The 18,261-nt window shown below is 33.2% G+C and overlaps 1 protein-coding gene across 30 annotated transcripts in view; it reads right to left on the bottom strand.

Moving 5' to 3' along the window:
* The window catches only part of LOC140445580 (uncharacterized), a 538,348-nt gene that overhangs the window by 250,814 nt on the left and 269,273 nt on the right, over positions 1-18,261 (bottom strand). The window contains exon 5 of one of the 30 annotated variants that reach the window (XM_072537721.1): positions 1,745-2,118. The exons of 25 other annotated variants lie outside the window; for them this stretch is intronic. In XM_072537721.1, the coding sequence (XP_072393822.1) occupies positions 1,841-2,118 (278 nt within the window). In that variant the 3' untranslated portion in view covers positions 1,745-1,840. Of the gene's footprint in view, positions 1-1,744; positions 2,119-8,007; positions 8,319-9,017; positions 9,302-14,461; positions 14,808-15,361; positions 15,646-18,261 lie in introns of those variants that run through there. 4 more of the 30 variants (XM_072537715.1, XM_072537726.1, XM_072537713.1 and 1 more) reach the window with 4 other exon arrangements.

Here is an 18,261-nt window from a genome sequence, read left to right as displayed (position 1 = left end):
GCAAAATCACTAGTAAATCTATAAAAGTGAAGAAATCCGGGACAAACCGGAATACAAAACGGAAGAAAGATAAGTCGCTAAAGTAACAGAAGTAATAGCGAGAATAAAGACTCTAAATAGATCAGACAATAATCGCTAGAAACTGATAGAATACCGAACGAACTATAAAAATATGCACGCCAGAAACTCTCAAATACCACAAAATGTTGTGTTGCAAAATTTTAGAAAAAACAAAGATACCAAAGGACTAAACAACAACAATACGACGAACAATAAAATGCTGATTGCAGAGAATGAGGAAAACCTACAAAGATAACTTCACAGATTCTACCAGCATGAACGTCGCTTACGTCGCTAAATACATAATTAGATATAAGCTCGTAGTGTAGAAGGAAGCCATATAGCACATGAACTAATTCAAATACCTCGGCGTAAATGTTTCCAGTTTCCATAACTCAATTAGAGACCTTTATCTTTTTTCGTCTTTATAGAGGGGGGTCTGGAATCTTCAAAAGACATCCCAGTCCAGGACGCCGCCTGACTAACCTTAGTGCAGGATTCATTCTTCGTAGCCCAGGCGATAGTTTCCGAGGTACTTTAAAACACCCTCTTGTCGCTGAGTCTACGCAGAACGCCTACTTGCTAAACCAGGCCCTCCTCTATCACCCAGCGATCCGGAAGCGGAATGGCCGCTGTAAGACTGAGCATCAACTTCCGAAGCTCTACCTCCATTATCCACAGACTGTCAGCAAGGAGGCTTCCTGTTCCTTTTTTCCCTTTTTTAATTCCAAAAACTGACTTTTTTTAGAGGAACCCCGTTCCAGGTAGAGCGTTGAAGACCTTCATCGGTCTTAGTACGGCATCACTCCCAGCCAGCCATTTCCTCCTTTTCTCAGTCTAACTCACTTTTCGCCGCCTGGTATCAAAATGTATTGCCACAACTTACAACATCTTTCCCTTAATACCCTTGTCCTTGGTTTAGGTGTCTTTCTGCCTATGCTTTCTTCTTGATCACTGCATTGATATACTTGTGTACACTAGTCCAGCCTGCTGTCAATCAATCTCTCAATCATTTCTCCCACTATAACAAAATTCACACCTGCCTCTTTCCTCTCCAGGGTTGTTTGTTCTTCCTCTGCATAGAGCTTTTTTATGTAGACAATCCACGTGTCCTTTTCTATGTGTTTTGGTTCTATTAGTTCCTTTACCTCCGTTCTTTGACCTCTTACGAAGCGCCATATTTTCTTTTGCAGACCGTAAAAATCATGTTCCATTTCTTTTGAAAAGCGTTCCCAGTGATCAGTTCTAAAGGATGTTGTGTGAAATAACTTACACATGCGAACAAACAGCAAACTTAAAATTTATAAAATCTTTGGAATAGAATCTCGGGAATAAAACAAAAAGTATACTAGATACAAAAGAAATGAAGATTCAAAGAGAAATATCAGGGAAAACCGGATAAAAAACAAGATCATCAGCGAACAATGCGTCGTATAATATATATTGAGATAGGCTAGTCAAAGACGAAGAGAATGGTACATTCATGTAAAAAGAATGGAGGAGCACGACCTACCAAGAATTGCGTTAGAAGAGAGCCGAAAAAATCTGGGAAGCGATTATTAGAGAGACCACCAAAGCAGCAGTCTATCTCTCAATGCACAGTTCTAGCAATCGATTGAAATGCGCCGGCACCGGTTCAGTATTTATGTTAGTTGTTAGAATACGGTAAAATAAGAAATATGGAAACACAAAAAAAATATATTTTATTCGGAAAACAAAAAAGAACACATTTATCGACCAAATCAGCAGAAAAACGATCTTATAGCTAAAAATATAAAAATCAAAATTCGTTTTCTTTTATCACAATATGCTGTTCGAAAAAACACTCTATACAATAATTCTTTTTACATCCTTCGCACCGCCATTTTGAACGTGGACATTTGTTCATGGCAACAAGTCTTCCATCTGTTTTCTTTAGAACTGCGTAACACACAACACAACGATTTTTCTTACCGTCTACTAATTTGTGTATTCTTTGGTCTTCATTTTCACAGGATATAACCGTATCACAGGATATTAGTGGTGATTCAAACCTGGATTTTTGGAAATACATTTTGCCTACAAACATAATATTAGTTCACACAACAAAATAATGTATTAATCCTAAAATATATTAACATAAGATAAGATTTAGTATGAAAACGTATGACCTAAACGTTTTCGCACAAAATAGAAGATCTATATTGACCTGCCATTCTCATCTATCTAACCAATCTCTCTAACCTCTGTGCAGTAAATGTACGTGGACATGTACATGCCTAGATATTTCCTGCTCGCACGCCGCTAGTGGTCTATAAATGGGTTCACGTGAAATGTTTTCATTCTATAATTTTCTATAAATTTTAACTTGGGATACTTTTTCTTATTTTTAATATATACGGCATCTTAAAGTGAAAACTTTAATAATTATTATATTATAAATAATTATTCAAAAAATCTCAACTGACAGTAAACGGAATAAACAAACTTTTGTTTTCAAAGGCAAATTGATATTATTTTTTTAAGCCAATGAATTTTGTGCCAATAACACCCAAAAAGAGCATTAGAGGCAGGCAACTGCCAGTGAGTAAGGGTCCTCACCAAGCTATAATCGATCACATTGAGACCTTCCATCCTGAAGTACCACACTACAGAAGAGAACATGCTCCCAAAACTAGATATTTATCGAATGATTTGAATATTAAACTTATGAACGGAGACTTCATTATCAAACACTCACAATTTAAGTCAGATGTTTCATATAAACTGTACAAACGTATCTCGAAAGAACAGAGAATTTCTTTTGCAAGAATAGGCAATGAGGAGTGTGAGTTTTGTAAAAACTTTAATTTGCAAAACCGTAATAAGGATAATTTGTTTGAAGACTGTGATATTTGTAATACTTTGAAAATCCATGACAAACTAGTCAAAGAGAGCAGGACATTATACAAAGAATTTGCGGAGAAAGTTAATGAAACTAACACAATTAATGAAGTTATATTTAGTGTAGATTTAGATAAGATAATTATGCTAGCTCGACCTGAAATGTTCAAGCATGGACCAGAATCTTTCAATTCATACTAGCAAGAGCATGCGAGTGTTACCAATATTTGAATTAATCATAAATATTCGTAAAACCTAATAAATAGTAGAAGGAAAGAAAATCTATTTTAATTTATTTTGCTGGTTTATTACATGTTCTCGTAACTTACAATCATTTATCAACTGACGTTAAATACAGAAATAAATAACAAATAATAACTAAGTAGAACAATTTAATATTTAAATATTTATTATTACTAAAACGTAACCTTACAAAAATCAATCATTATACTACCTTTATTCGTAGGGAACAAAAAATACACCAAAATATCTCGATGAGTAGTAATAGAAATACATAACCAAATATATAATGTTATTGGCAAAAGAACGAGGAAAATATTTGGAAAATGATAATATTAATAATAATACTGTAAATATTGATGAAAACTTGGGCAAAAGCGGTGAGTCGTGTAAATGGTAAAGATTGCGGTTCAGAAGATATCCCTGCGGAATTTATTAAAAATCATTTAAACTTTTTCAAATGTTAAAAAGGTCTTTGAAATTAATATGAAATATACGCAAATAGAAAATAGTGCATATTTCATCCATCTGCCAAAAAATAGACACGAAAAATACTGAAAATTACGATTATACGAATATAGTCATTATCAAGATGAAGAATAAGGTGGATTTAGAGCCGGCCGCCTCTGTAAAGATAATGTTTTTTTTTGTTTTAAACAAGTAATACAGAAGAAAGCATCCAGAAACAGAGAAATTCATCGAACATTCATAGACTTAAAAAATAGAGTGTGTACCCCAATATAGTATGAAAATGGCAAAACTGATATTTAAAGAACCTGTGCTATACACGTAGTTGTTAGACGTAGTGTCAATCCAAAATTCGACATCAAGCTATTAAAAGATCAACACACAGAACATAGTGTAAAGCGGTATATACAGAACAATTTGAATACCGTTATTCAATCGGATGTAATGGACCAGAAGCTAGAAAAGTTACATACAGTTTCAAAAGACATACGAGAGAAATTTCTCAAACCACCAAAAATAAAGAAGAAATCGTGGATGACAAATGAGATTCTAGATATGATGGAAGAGAGGCGAAAGTTCAAAGATTAAGACATGTCATTATACAAAAGAATCGATAAAAAGATCAAAAAAGCTATTAGAATAGCTAAGGATACACATCTAAGAAAACAGTGTGCGGAAATACAGCAATTGCATCATAAACACGATTCATTTAATATGCACAAAAAAGTTAAAGAAGCCGCAGGCTTATACAAACCTAGAAGAGTTGGGTGTTTGGCATATAACCAAGGCAAACCACTGTTAACTGTGGAAGAAAAACTAGACACTTGGAAGAATTATGTGGAAGTAACTTTTGCAGATGAAAGGCAGAATACCATTGAAGACACTGAGTGCCAAACAGGACCCCCGATTACCATTGAAGAAGTCACGTCAGCTATTAAAAGAACTAAAGATGGTAAAGCGGTAGGGCCTGACGAGTTTTGTGCAGAATTCCTAAAACTTATGGATGAACAGGGAATAAAATGAATAACAACTGTATTCAACAACATATACGTAACTGGAAAAATACCCCAAAGCTGGTTAAAGTCGACCTTCGTGACCATACCAAAAAAAGTAAATGCCAAGACATGCGAAGACTACAGAACAATTAGCCTAATGAGCCACTTACTTAAAACGTTCTTGAAAGTGATACACGGCAGAATATATAAAAAATGCGAAACAAGTATCATGGACGCAGTTTGGATTCCGCGATTCCTTAGGCACCCGAGAGGCTCTATTCGCTGTCCAAGCGCTTATGCAAAGATGCAGGGATGTTAACTGTGATGTGCATACTTGTTTTATCGACTACAAAAAGGCATTTGATAGAGTAAAGCATGATAAACTTATAAACATCTTGAAAGAAGTGAGGTTAGATGATAGGGACTTAAGAATCATCTATAATTTATATTACAACCAAACAGCCAATATTAAATTGGATGACCAATTGACAGAGGCAGTCTCCATAGATAGAGGAGTGAGGCAAGGATGCATTCTGTCCCCGGTGTTATTTAATATATACTCTGAATATATCTTCGAGCAAGCGCTAGGCGAACTACAAGAAGGCGTATTAGTCAACGGAATACGTCTAAACAACATTAGATATGCCGACGACATACCATATACACATACCTTGGTACCAACATTAACAGCCAATGGGATCACTTCAGTGAAATAAAACAACGCATAGGAAAAGCGAGATCGGCGTTCATAATGATGAAGTCTCTTTTCAGAAGTTACGATTTACCACTTGCTACCAAAATATCTCTCATTAGATGCTATGTATTTTCTACGTTATTATACGGAGTAGAGGCCTGGACACTTTCCGAAGCTTCTTTAAGAAAACTCGAAGCATTCGAGATGTGGTGTTACAGACGTATTTTAAGAATTTCTTGGGTGGATCGTGTGACTAATGTTGAGGTTCTACCTAGAATAGGCAAGGAATGCGAGATTATTAACACCATCAAAGAGCGCAAACTAGAATATCTTGGCCATGTTATGAGGAATAAACAGAGATAAGGCTTGTTGCAACTCATTCTTCAGGGCAAGGTATTTGCAAAGAGAGGACCAGGGAGAAGAAGAATATATTGGCTTCAAAACCTGAGAAAGTGGTTTTATACATCGACAACCGGACTATTCAGAATAGCAGCAAGCAAAGTTAGGATAGCCATGTTGATCGCCAACATCCGGAACGGATAGGCATCGTAAGAAGAAGAAGTGCTATACACACGATACAGTTATTACTCCTTAAAAGGAGAAAATCTTTTAATTATATGTCCTGGTTTAATACTCTAATAATCATAATATTCTATTTTTTTAATTCCTAATCTTGTCTGGGTTATTTTTCATTTCTTGAAAGGCATCTTAAATCCGTTCAAGAAGTTATTTCATCGTCATAAACTTTAGATTTTAAATATCTCCAAACATAATAATCGATAGGATCAAAATCACATAATCGTAAAGGCCAGGCATGAGGACCGTGACTACCAATTCATATATTGGGAAAATTGTTGGATAAAAAATCTCGAACTATGCGCTTGTAATGCAGAACAATCATGTTGAAAGTATATTTCAGATGAATTGATACCTTCATGATGTAGCAGTAGTGGTAAAACATTTTCTAAAAAATCTGAATAAACTTCGCCGGTTAGGGTGGAAGGAAAATATATGGTCCTATTAATTTGTTATCAAATATGCTGAACCATTACACATTAACAGAAAATTTATGCTGCGCGTGAATTTGCCTTGCAAATGGATTTTGCCCTGCCCAAACGTGTGAGGTCCTGAGATTTTATACCCCACTTCTGGTGAATTTTGGGTATTCTTCGTTGAGGAAACCGGATTTCATACTCTCTTTTAGGAGCTCTGCCGTTACCATCACAAAAGCCGTACAAATATTACCATATCCGCATATTCTTCGTTGCAGGATCGATAAGGCATATTATTAGTTCTTAGTACAGAAATAATGTATGAAAATACCAAGAAATGACTCAATGTGGATGAATTATTCAAGAATTATTCAAGATTATTCAATGAAAGAACTTTCAGTATGTTTGACAGTGAGATTCATCGTATCTGTTCAACAAAAAGATCCTGTCATTGTCACCTCACAACAAGTTAATAAAATTTGAAAATATTACGGCATATTCTCTTTACATTTTCTATTGTAGCTTATTCAGATGTAATATTTCAAAAATACGACGTTTTTGGCGGTAGTCAAATTGAATAATTACCTTATTTTTAAATAGTTATTTTTCTGCAAATTTTCACTGTTTTTTTTTTTTTAATTTTGAAGTAATTTCGTTATGTATTTTTTGGGGACTCTTTAATATTTATTCATGAATTGAAAATGAATATTAATTATGAATTTGTCGCACACAAAATTACTCTGAAATGTTAACATTATACCAATTTAGATTAAATTATGGTAAATGCAGAATTTTACCAGAAAAAAATTTTTGCCGAAAATTGAAAATATACCACTAAATTTAGTTTTCTATCTTCTTTTCAAATGAAGAATCCTATTTTAAAAAAATCTAATATACAGATTGCTGTTTTTGGGTCGGAATATTTTTCCAATATTTTTCAATCCGGATTTCTGGATTTCTGATATCTGGATTTCTGATAATTATAAATAAATTAATTGATTGGACACCTTAAAGTATATTCCCGTGCCGAATATGAAGAAAATATACAGTATGGTTAAAAAATTATAAATTAAATAAGAAGTGGGCAAAATAAATAAACACCCAGTAGCTTTGTTATTAATGAAGTAAGATCCATTAAGTATGGGGTTTTTGAGATCGCATCAATGTCCCCTTTTGTCAGTTAACATGCGTTACTCTCCCAAAGAAACACCCTTTATATATATATATATATATATATATATATATATATATATATATATATATATATATATATATATATATATATATATATAAATATATATATATATATAAATATATATATATATATAAATATATATATATATATATATATATTATATATGTATATATTTATATATGTGTGTGTATATGTGGTAGTCTGCAGGGTTAGTCTAATACATAAATTTGTAGCGCTAAGTAAGAAAATATTATAAATGAACTACATTTTAGTGTTAAAAATAAATTAAAATAAGTGTTAAAAGACTGTAAATAAAAACTAAAATAAACATCACATGGGAGACAAAGCAGAGACTTCGAAATAAGAATGTTGTGAATGTAGAATAAAGTATGATGGACACCTGCAAGAAATAAATACATACGAAAAAAAGTAGAATAGTATCAGAGAACGAGATCGTGTTATTGGTAGCATTAGATATACGTCAATTAATTAAGAAACTCTTATAAATGATGCATTTCATCTTTTTAGTTTTCCCCATTCCTGAACACACTCCTCATAATTGTTAGCTTTTTTGACAGACACAACTTGAGAAGTCATATTATTTACATTCAAATACGTAGGTTGATGGTTATGATCTCCGATAATGATAGCTTGCCTTCCGCGTGTCATGACTTTTGCTTTGCATCTATCTTTCTTATGATACTGTGTACACAACCAAACTGTTTTATCAGGAAGTTTTCTGTACATAAGGTACGAATTCCTATCTACGATAATTTTAGGATTTTTATGACCAACATCGAAGTAAATTGTTCCTAAAAATAAATATAATTAGAATTTTTATATACAATGATCATTTCTATAATAAAATGAAATCTATTTCAGAAGGTTCACGTACGGAGCAACTGTCAAAAAAGATTTTATTAACTTTTTAAGGATAATCTTGCATTACGGTTTATGTGTCCATTTGCTTCTCCCATATAAGAGATTATTAATGCTGGAAATGCAATTAGTATAAGACAGAGACGATTTGATTGATTGGTCGTTCATGTTGGTTGAAAATTCCATGATTTGATTCAATGTCTAATAAACAACACGTACATTTACAATAGAAAGATCTGTTATTCGGCCTTGTAGAATCAGAAGAAACTATGAATCACAGAATTAATATTTAATGCAAATTTTTACGTAAAATCAATGATTTTTTCGCAGATTAACTGAGGGTAAATATAAATACTGAAGAGTTGAAAGTTAAAGTTGAAGATAGATCAAAGTATATTGCTGCTCCACTGCTTTATTCCCAGATATTCTGGGATGACGATGATTTAAATAAAATTTATTTTTAAAATAGAATCAAGATGCAAATAAAGAAAATAAAAACAACACAAATCCTATGTAGAATAATACAATGGTGATGATAAAAATAATAACGAAATTTTCAGCCGATTACAAGAGAAAACGAGTTAAAAACTTATTAGCTTATACAAAACTTTTATTATGAAACATGAACATTATATAAAAAATACATATTATTCTTTTCTTATAATAGTAACCATCTGAGATAACATATTGTTATATCGATCCTTTTTCTTCTTTGGTAGATGATTGTGCCGACCACTTACATAAGCTATTCGACCTGTAGTCTCAATTCTATTTTTACATCTCGTTTCCTTATCGTTAGAATAGTATTGTGAGCATAACCATACCGTTCGTTTTTCTAGCTTTCTATATAGTCGATAATCATAATCGTCTAGCATTATCTTTGGATTCTTTATACCCATATCAAAATATATTAAACCTACAACACAACTAGTTATTACAACATTTCAATGACAAACTAAAAGCTTAAGTAACAGAACACTTGCATACACTATACTGTATTCGCTTCCAAGATAAGCGTCAAAACATAAACACGCCTTAGAACGTGCGGGTAATTTGGAGATTCGTTACACAGAGTTGAGTAACACTACAAAACAGGTTTCGACCCTGTTAAAATTGTAAAAGGTGATATCCCTGGAACTATTTAATATTACGATAACGACAGGGCATACCCACCGATCACGCATAACACTGTGTTTACATCGGACTTATCTTGAAACTGAATAGACCAGGAAAACTTATAGCCAATATAGACGAAACGAAATGTTGTCAAACTAAATATCTTTAGCTCAAAGTCCTAATTAGTTTGCAGCAACGGTGAATATTGTATGGCATTACGTTGAATACGACGTATTGGTATCTAAAACACCGAAAACGACGAAACAGAAGGTATTGGAAACATACGATTCTAAGGAAAAGATATACGGTAAGAAACATCAAAATTTCCACATCCGCCTTATCCATCTCGTCAGTACCACCACCTCGTACTAGGTCAGAGACAGAAAACATTTAATTAAAAACCTATTTGTTCAATAAACTTACACTTTTTTATATTCGAGTAGTTCGACAAAATCGTTTGTAGCCCGATCAAAGAGCACTATGACCCAAAAGAAAAATAAAGTAAGGATGAAAATTTGAGAATATGTAGATAAAAGTGTCTATTATTAAATAAAAAAAAGTTTGCATTCCTAAGGTAAGTCTCCATATTTGTAAAATAATAAAAAAAAATTTTGTTGGAAAACTATTATCGACATGACAACCTTAAAAATTTGTCAAAATTTTTTTTATACCTTTAGTAGTTTCTGAGTTATAACCCTTTTTGTAACTGCTTATTTGGGTTATCTATTGGACGCGCACGCACATAAACACTGACACATTTTTGAATTAACTAATTTTTTACTTAATAATTTGGAATAATTACTAAACATAAAAAATTATTAAAAAAAATTAAGTTTATAAAAAAACCTCAATTTTAATACGAATCAGTTTACATAGTAAATTAGAAATTATTTAATTTAGAAAAATATGTTTTAAGATAAGTATAGTTTTTGAGAGCAACAAATATTTTTCGTCATAAAAATCTAAATAAAATACTGATAACCCCTGTTTTCAAAATTTCCACAAAATTTATTATCACTACAGCTGTTTCGACAAAGTGTCTTTCTCAAGTGATCTATTTCTGGTATGTGTTTACACTTTTTAGTCTTTAACTGAATAAGTTGAGGAGGGGAGAACAGTTTGTCTCTAGTTGGTTATTCAGAATTATGTCTGTATTTTTTAATTTGTTAATTTCCATAGATTCTAATAAAGATTTTAAATATATTCTTATCATCTTTAGGTTATCGTACGCAATGTTTTCAACCAAATTGTCCCACGGACGCCACATCCACATTCAAAATTATTTAATTACAGCAAGCAATACTCTACAGTCTACACTCTATTAACGAACAGCTACATCACTATTTAAAATAATTAAACTACAGCAAACAACACTTTACACCCTACTAACGAACTGCTTTCTAACTAAAACGCATCACATAGATATCCAGTCAGTTCTAAAAAAGAAGAGTCTTGTCAAACTATGGTGTTGTTGCCGTAGGAATTTATATTTGGAGAAGACAATAATAATTATCAAAATATTTCCTAGCAAAATTTATTTATTTATACATGTCATAAACAACAAATACAAATAATACAATTCTAGTGTCAGTTCTCATGCCATGTTTCGAAACATATCCCCGGACATAAAGGTGGATTTCCGTAACAATGTTTACATTGCCAAGATGTTTCCTTTCTAATTTTATTTTTAGAACATTGACGGCATCGTAAATAATTTTTCTTACGTCTATGTCCTTCAGGCACAGGAATCCTTTCTTGGTAATGGGCGCGTAAAATGTCATTTTGTTCGTTTGGCTGAGACCTATTCCTTCGCTGACCTCTGCGTATAGGCCCTACTTTAAAATAAGACGTGAGATATTTAGGACTACCATAAACATTTTATTGTCAAATATTAATAGTGCGTTCAGAAATTTTCTTATAAAGATATTGCAAGCTAAATAAAAAAAAAACTATGTCTTGATAATAAACTAAAATACTAAAATAAAATAAAAAAGTACCTGACACACCAAAGAATTTAATGAGCATACTACTGCATAATTAATATTCCATAGTCCACGCTGTTTTCCTTGCTTAATATTTAATTTGTGAACGCACCCTATTTGACGATTGTTTGTAACCAAAAATAAAAAGGTTTTACTATTTTTCTCGCAGTTTAATTATATATACTTGAGTTTTAATGAGACTTACAAACGTCATTTTATTATATGTATATAATATAATAAAATCTCCGGTAAATACCTAACTGATAGTGACGAATGGGTCACAGCTGATCTAAAAAGTTAGCCAGCTCTGCCAACGAATCCTACCTCCTACGTCCACGAAGATATATGTCGCGTAATCTCTGTCAATATATGGCATATTATTGGAGTATATTATATAGCGGAAGGAGGGGGGGTGAAAGGCATGGCTTTCATTCTTCGTAGGCCCCAATGGCTCTGAACTGGGTAGCTTTCGTGATCAAGCCAGGAAGCAGAGGGTGCTACGAATCTAGAGTAGCTAGGTTAACCTTACAACTATCAAGGATATAAAATATACAAATTATACAAATATACGCCCCAAAGATTACTCACACTAACGAAGAAATAGAGGAACTCTAAAATAACATAACTAAAGCATTAAATAAAGTGGGAAAGAGAAAAGACAAGGAACAAGTCATGGGAAAGTATGAAGTCGGTGAGAAAAATGAAAGAGAAGAAAGACTGGTTTAGTTTGCGTACTACCAAATCATGCATATTGCAATACACTCTTTAAGAAAACATCGAACAGAAAATGGACTTGGGTAGCACCAAATAAAACTACTAAGAACGAAATTGACTTCATTTTAACCAACAAGATTACTACAATAAAAGAGCAGTGTAATAAATAAATTTCAAACAGGCAGTGACCAGAGACTAGTCAAAGTAAAAATTGTTCTAGATCTAAAACTAAAAAAAAAAAAAAAATTATTCATAAAACGATCAGTAACTGGTATAATTTTTTAACAATCTAAAAGAAAACTCAGATCACTACCAAAGGACAATTGATGAACGATAACACGACCAAATTGATAGCTCTCAATTAATTGAAATCATCCTTGATAGTGCCAAAAAAATCGGAGGACCGCAACAACAAAACGAACATAGGAAACTGAATAATAAAACCAAAATAATGCTAAAACAAAGAAGGGAAATGAAAGTAAGTAGCATTATACATTATACGTATATAATGTAATATACATATATATATATATATATATATATATATATATATATATATATATATATATATATATATATATATATATATATAAGTATTAAGGAAGACATAAAAAATACAATCAAAGACTGGTAGAGAATGCAATCGAACACAAGAAAAATTATAAGACAATAAGAAAAGCAGCAGACAACTACAGCAAACTATAGAAAGCCCCTGAAACACTTAAAGAAGCAATCAGTAACTAAGAAGATGTACCAGAAGTCCTTCCCGAAGAACATATAGTCCTTCCCATATTTACGAACTGCCTAAGATCAAGATGCATACCAAACCACTGGAATACAGCAAATATAATTCTCATTCTTAAGAATGGTAGCAAAGAGAATGTCAAAAACTACAGACCTATAAGTCCACTACCAATCATATACAAGATATTCACAAAGATCATCAACAACAGATTAACAAAAGCATTAAATGCTGCACAGCCAAGACAGCAAGCTGGCTTTAGAAGTGGATTCAATACCTTGGATCATATCCATACGCTTCAGGAGATTATGAGTAGGGCTAATGAAATACCGCTAGCATTAACCTTAATAGATTTCAAAAAGGCTTTCGATTCTATATATTCCACAAGGCATAAACAAACCGTATATAGAAACTTTGGCAAATATATACAGACAAGCAAAAGCTAAGGTAAAAATTTATTAAAACACTCCAGAATTTCCCACTACCAGAGGAGTCCGACAAGGAGACGCAATATCACCAAAGATCTTCACTGCAACTCTAGAAAATATATCCAGCAAAATGAACTGGCAGAACAAAGGTCTATCTATTAATGGAGAATACTTTAGCCCTCTAAGATTTGCAGACGACATCGTTCTGATTGTTAATAATCCTGCAGGATTAGAAGAACTTATAAACGACTTAAATGCAGCTAGTAATGAAGTTGGCCTAAAAATTAACTTGACAAAAACAAAAACCATGCTCAACGAGCTAGTGGATGTCCAAGATGTATTGCATGTATTGTAATATCCAACAGCACTGTACTTGAGAGAGTAGACGAGTATGTATACCTGGGACAATTAATATATAAATCTGGCTCCTTACTCCCAGAAATCAACAGAAGAATGAAACTGGCTTGGACCTCTTCTGGCAAAAATGCGGATTTAAATTCAGATTGCCACTCCACCTGAAGAAAAAAGTATTCGATCAGTGTATACTATCAATCATAACATACAGCTGCGAAATTTGGACACTAAAAATACACTATAATAGCAAAACTCAATGTCACACAAAGGTCAATGGAGCGGTGCATGTTAGATATAACAAAGACGGAAAACTACGATTACTGATGTAACTGGCATTAAATTATGAAATCTTTTAGCTCAAGCCAAAATGTTGTTATAGCCAAAAGTTGGTGTGTCCACGTTAATCTTAATCCATGACTTCATGAAAGACCTCAACGGACGTCTTTCGTACAGTCAAGCATTATCCTATTTATTTCTCTTAGTTTGGTCACACAAAAAATATTTTGGGCATGTTTTAGAGCTCCACAGAATTAACGTACTATAATTTCAGCGAGGTAATCCCACCAATTATCAATCCTGTAAAGTGCATTCATAACTTTAATTTCAGTTCACGTTGGTTCTACGTAAATTTAGAAATTTAGAAAACAGTTTATGGTTTATGAATTAATTTATTTACTAAACATCAAAAAGAAACATCGTTTAAATGTAGGACTAATACATATTTAATTATATATGGATCAAAGATTTACTATAGATAAAATTTTCAAATGTTTAGAAACTACAATAATTAAATCGTATTTCGATTGCTAGGTGGTAAATCTTCATGTCTTATAATAGTGACACTTTGTGAAAGCATATTTTTTAATCTGCTCTGTTTATTTGTCGATGGCGTGTGTGTATGAGTACCGTAAAAGTTTAAGATCCTTCCACTGGTTATTAATTTTACTTTGCACCTAACCGCCCTCTTATTGAAGTAGTGATTGCACATCCAAATTGTTGATGAGACTTCTTTCTTGTAGATGAGAAATTCGTGACCGTCTAGTATTATCTTTGGATTCTTAGTGCCGACATCGAAATATATGATACCTAAAACTTGGAGCTATTATAATAAGCTCACATACATATATAATACACACATACACACACATATAAGAATTTGAAGCACACTGTCTGTTTAAGTCTTAACATACTAAACATTAATACTTTAAAATAGGCTCCGTATAAAACCAGCCGAAAATTTCCGTTTTTGCAACCTGACACCTGGTTGTAAAGTTTTAGTTCTCGGAGTTTGGCCCACATTGCTTTCGCTAGAAAATATCTGTAATGTCTACTCGGAAATGTATCGATAGGTTTTTTGCAAAATAATTTCCACAGTCATGATCTATTAAAAACCTTAACAACGTAGTATAATATTTTTGATATAAGTCAACTAAAACCTAAATTATTGACCATGTGTTATGACTTCACAAAATCAACCCTAGTGTGCCTCACCATCCTGTACTCACGAGCCGTCCCTGGATTGTATTGCCGCAGTCAGTCTATCTTGTGTTATATGTCTACGGCTATTACAAAAATCCTTGTTGAATTCTTAAATTCGTGGTTTAATAATTCTTAAAGGAGTAATAAAAACATGACTGAATGTACTTCAAATTTTATTATTCTCTTATAATTTTTACATACTGCGACAGCATGTTTTTAAACTTTTCTATCTTCGGTGGATCAGGGGGGTGATTGTGCACATCTGCGCTAACAGTAACTATTCGCCCAGTAGTAACCAAAGTCGATTTACAACGGTTTTCTTTACACCTAAAATAACGACAACACTTCCAGACAGTCTTGTTTGTGTCTTTTCGATAAATAAGATAATTGTTATCGTCTAATACAATCTTGGGATTTTTTGTGGCTACATCAAAGAAGATGACTCCTAAAATTGGATTTTTTAGAAAAAATTGTATTACAAAAAATGTCATTGTAAATAAACAATAAGTCTAAAAATTTTTATTATTAGGTATATGAAACTATTGTAAAATAAATGAGCAATATCAGTGGATCGGCGATTGAGCCTTAAAGGGCCCGTAGCCATATAACTATAAAGAAAAAAAAGTATATTAAACATTTAATTTTTTTCTGCAAAAAACGTATAGGTATATATTAACGAAGCAATTAGTCAAATACCTGGCTTATGTTGTAGCATTTGTAAATTCCTTGGTATATATTGTTACGAAAGATTTATCCCACATAGGAAAAGTCCATTGACGAAAAAGAAGAAGTAGTTCGAGAACATTCAAGATGTCATCTTGAATGTTGTCGAACAATGTTACACTTCTTGAAAATTAACTTTATTCAACACCAACAATATTACTATACTTTTTAACTAACTGACAACTATATAATTATATATTTTCTGACGTTCCAAACTTCACTACACATTTTAAGAATTTTCGATGTCATCTTGAATGTTCTCGAACTACTTCTTCTTTTTCGTCAATGGACTTTTCCTATGTGGGATAAATCTTTCGTAACACTGCTATCTCCTTTATAGTTATTCGCCTCGAATAACTGGACTATCGGGGATCGATTGAAGCCAACGGGGTGGATCAGTTCCATGATATGGAGCTAGTCTCTCGATATGAACTACCTTGGGTTTACATCTAGCTGAAAACTGGATGCGATAGATTAGATCATTTATTTTCTGCAGGACGGTATACGGGCCTTCCTAGTTTCGTTGAAGTTTCGGACAAAGTCCTTTCTTACGTGTGGGATTGTATAACCATACTGGGTCACCTCTTGCGAAAGTTGTACCAGTAGCATGCATGTCGAGCCTGGCCTTGGCTTTATCACTTTGAAGCTTCAAACTTTTACAAGCAAATTCGTAGACTTTTTCTAATTTTTCTTTCAAATTTTCAATGTAGGTCGGGGATGAACGTTCTTCTTCGCAGGGAGGCAATCTTCTGAAAATAAGATCTTGAGGAAGCTTCATTTCTCTGCCGGTGATCATCATTGATGGAGAATAACCAGTTGCTTCATGTTCGGAACTTCTATAGGCTAACAGGAATAGAGAAATTAAACTATCCCAATCTTTTTGATTATCAGAGACAAACATTGAAAGGTATTGACAAACAGTTCTATTATGTCTTTCGACCATTCCGTCTGATTGAGGATGGAAAGGCGTAGTGCGAGTTTTCTTAATACCCAAGATTTTCATTAATTCTTGCCATAATTCTGATTCAAAATTTCGTCCTTGATCAGAATGTAACTCTAAAGGAACTCCATGTCTTGATACGACGTGTGTTATAAATGCTTCTGCTACTGTAGTCGCTTCTTGATTTTGAAGGGGTACAATTTCAGGCCATTTTGAAAAATAATCCATTGCTACCATTAAGTACTTGTTCCCTCTCTCTGTCATCGGAAGTGGACCAAGAATATCTACTGCAAGTTGTTCAAAAGGCTCTCCGGAAAGATATCGTGCCATTTTGCCACGACTTCTTGTTCTAGGGCCTTTTTACCATTACATAAATCGCATTTCCTACACCAATCTTCTACATCTCGGCGACAATTATTGATCCAGTAAAATCTGTCTCGAACTCTGGCCAGTGTTCTTTTGACTCCAAAATGTCCTCCAGAAAGGCTGCTATGAAGTTCTTGCAACACACTTTTAATGTGTGATTTCGGCAGTACCACTTGTTGAACTATACGTACTCCATCGGGACTTTCCCACTTCCGATATAATAGACCATTGGAAAGATACAGACATTCTCATTGAGCCCAGTACGCTTTTATAGTTCCACTGTATTTGGTTATTTCCTGCCAAATAGGTCTTACTCCATTTTTAAGCCATTCTCTTACGACTTTTAAGTCATCATCTTTCTTTTGACTCTTTTTAAGGTTTTCCAGGTAAGTCTGATCATTATCTTCTTCCTGTATAACTGTGGTTACCTGGAGACTTACTTCTTCGGTTATGTTCTCTTTATCTTTAAGTCTTTTACAGTACTGGCATTGTCGTTCCAAACAGGGTCACCTAGAAAGAATATCGGCATTGTTATGGAGACGCCCTTTTCTATGTACTACGTCTAAGTTATACTGTTGGAGTCTCTCTATCCACCGAGCCACTTGTCCTTCTGGCTTCTTAAAATTCATTAGCCACTGTAAAGCGCTATGGTCAGTTCTAACTATAAAATTTCTGTTATAAAGAAAAGTATGAAAATGTTCTAGGGCTTTTATAATAGCTAGGAGCTCTTTTCTGGTAACACAATAATTCTTTTCAGCCTTTCCCATTGTTTTACTAAAATATGCAATAACTTTTTCTTCGCCTTCCTGTTCTTGCGATAATACTGCGCCAATACCATGCTGAGATGCGTCACAATCCAACAGAAATTTGCCATCTTCTCGTGAATAAGCTAGAATTTGTGCTGTTGTAAGTCATTTTTTTAAATCTATAAAAGCATTTTGACAATCCGGTGTCCAGTCAAATTCAATGTTGTTTTAGGTTAGTCGATAAAGGGGCTTAGCTATGCGGCCAAAATCTTTAATAAATTTTCGG

Source organism: Diabrotica undecimpunctata, chromosome 7 (assembly GCF_040954645.1).
Source record: "Diabrotica undecimpunctata isolate CICGRU chromosome 7, icDiaUnde3, whole genome shotgun sequence".
Taxonomy (NCBI): Eukaryota; Metazoa; Arthropoda; class Insecta; order Coleoptera; family Chrysomelidae; genus Diabrotica; species Diabrotica undecimpunctata.
The sequence above is the reverse complement of the archived record's forward strand: the minus strand, read 5'-3'. Positions and strand labels throughout refer to the sequence as shown.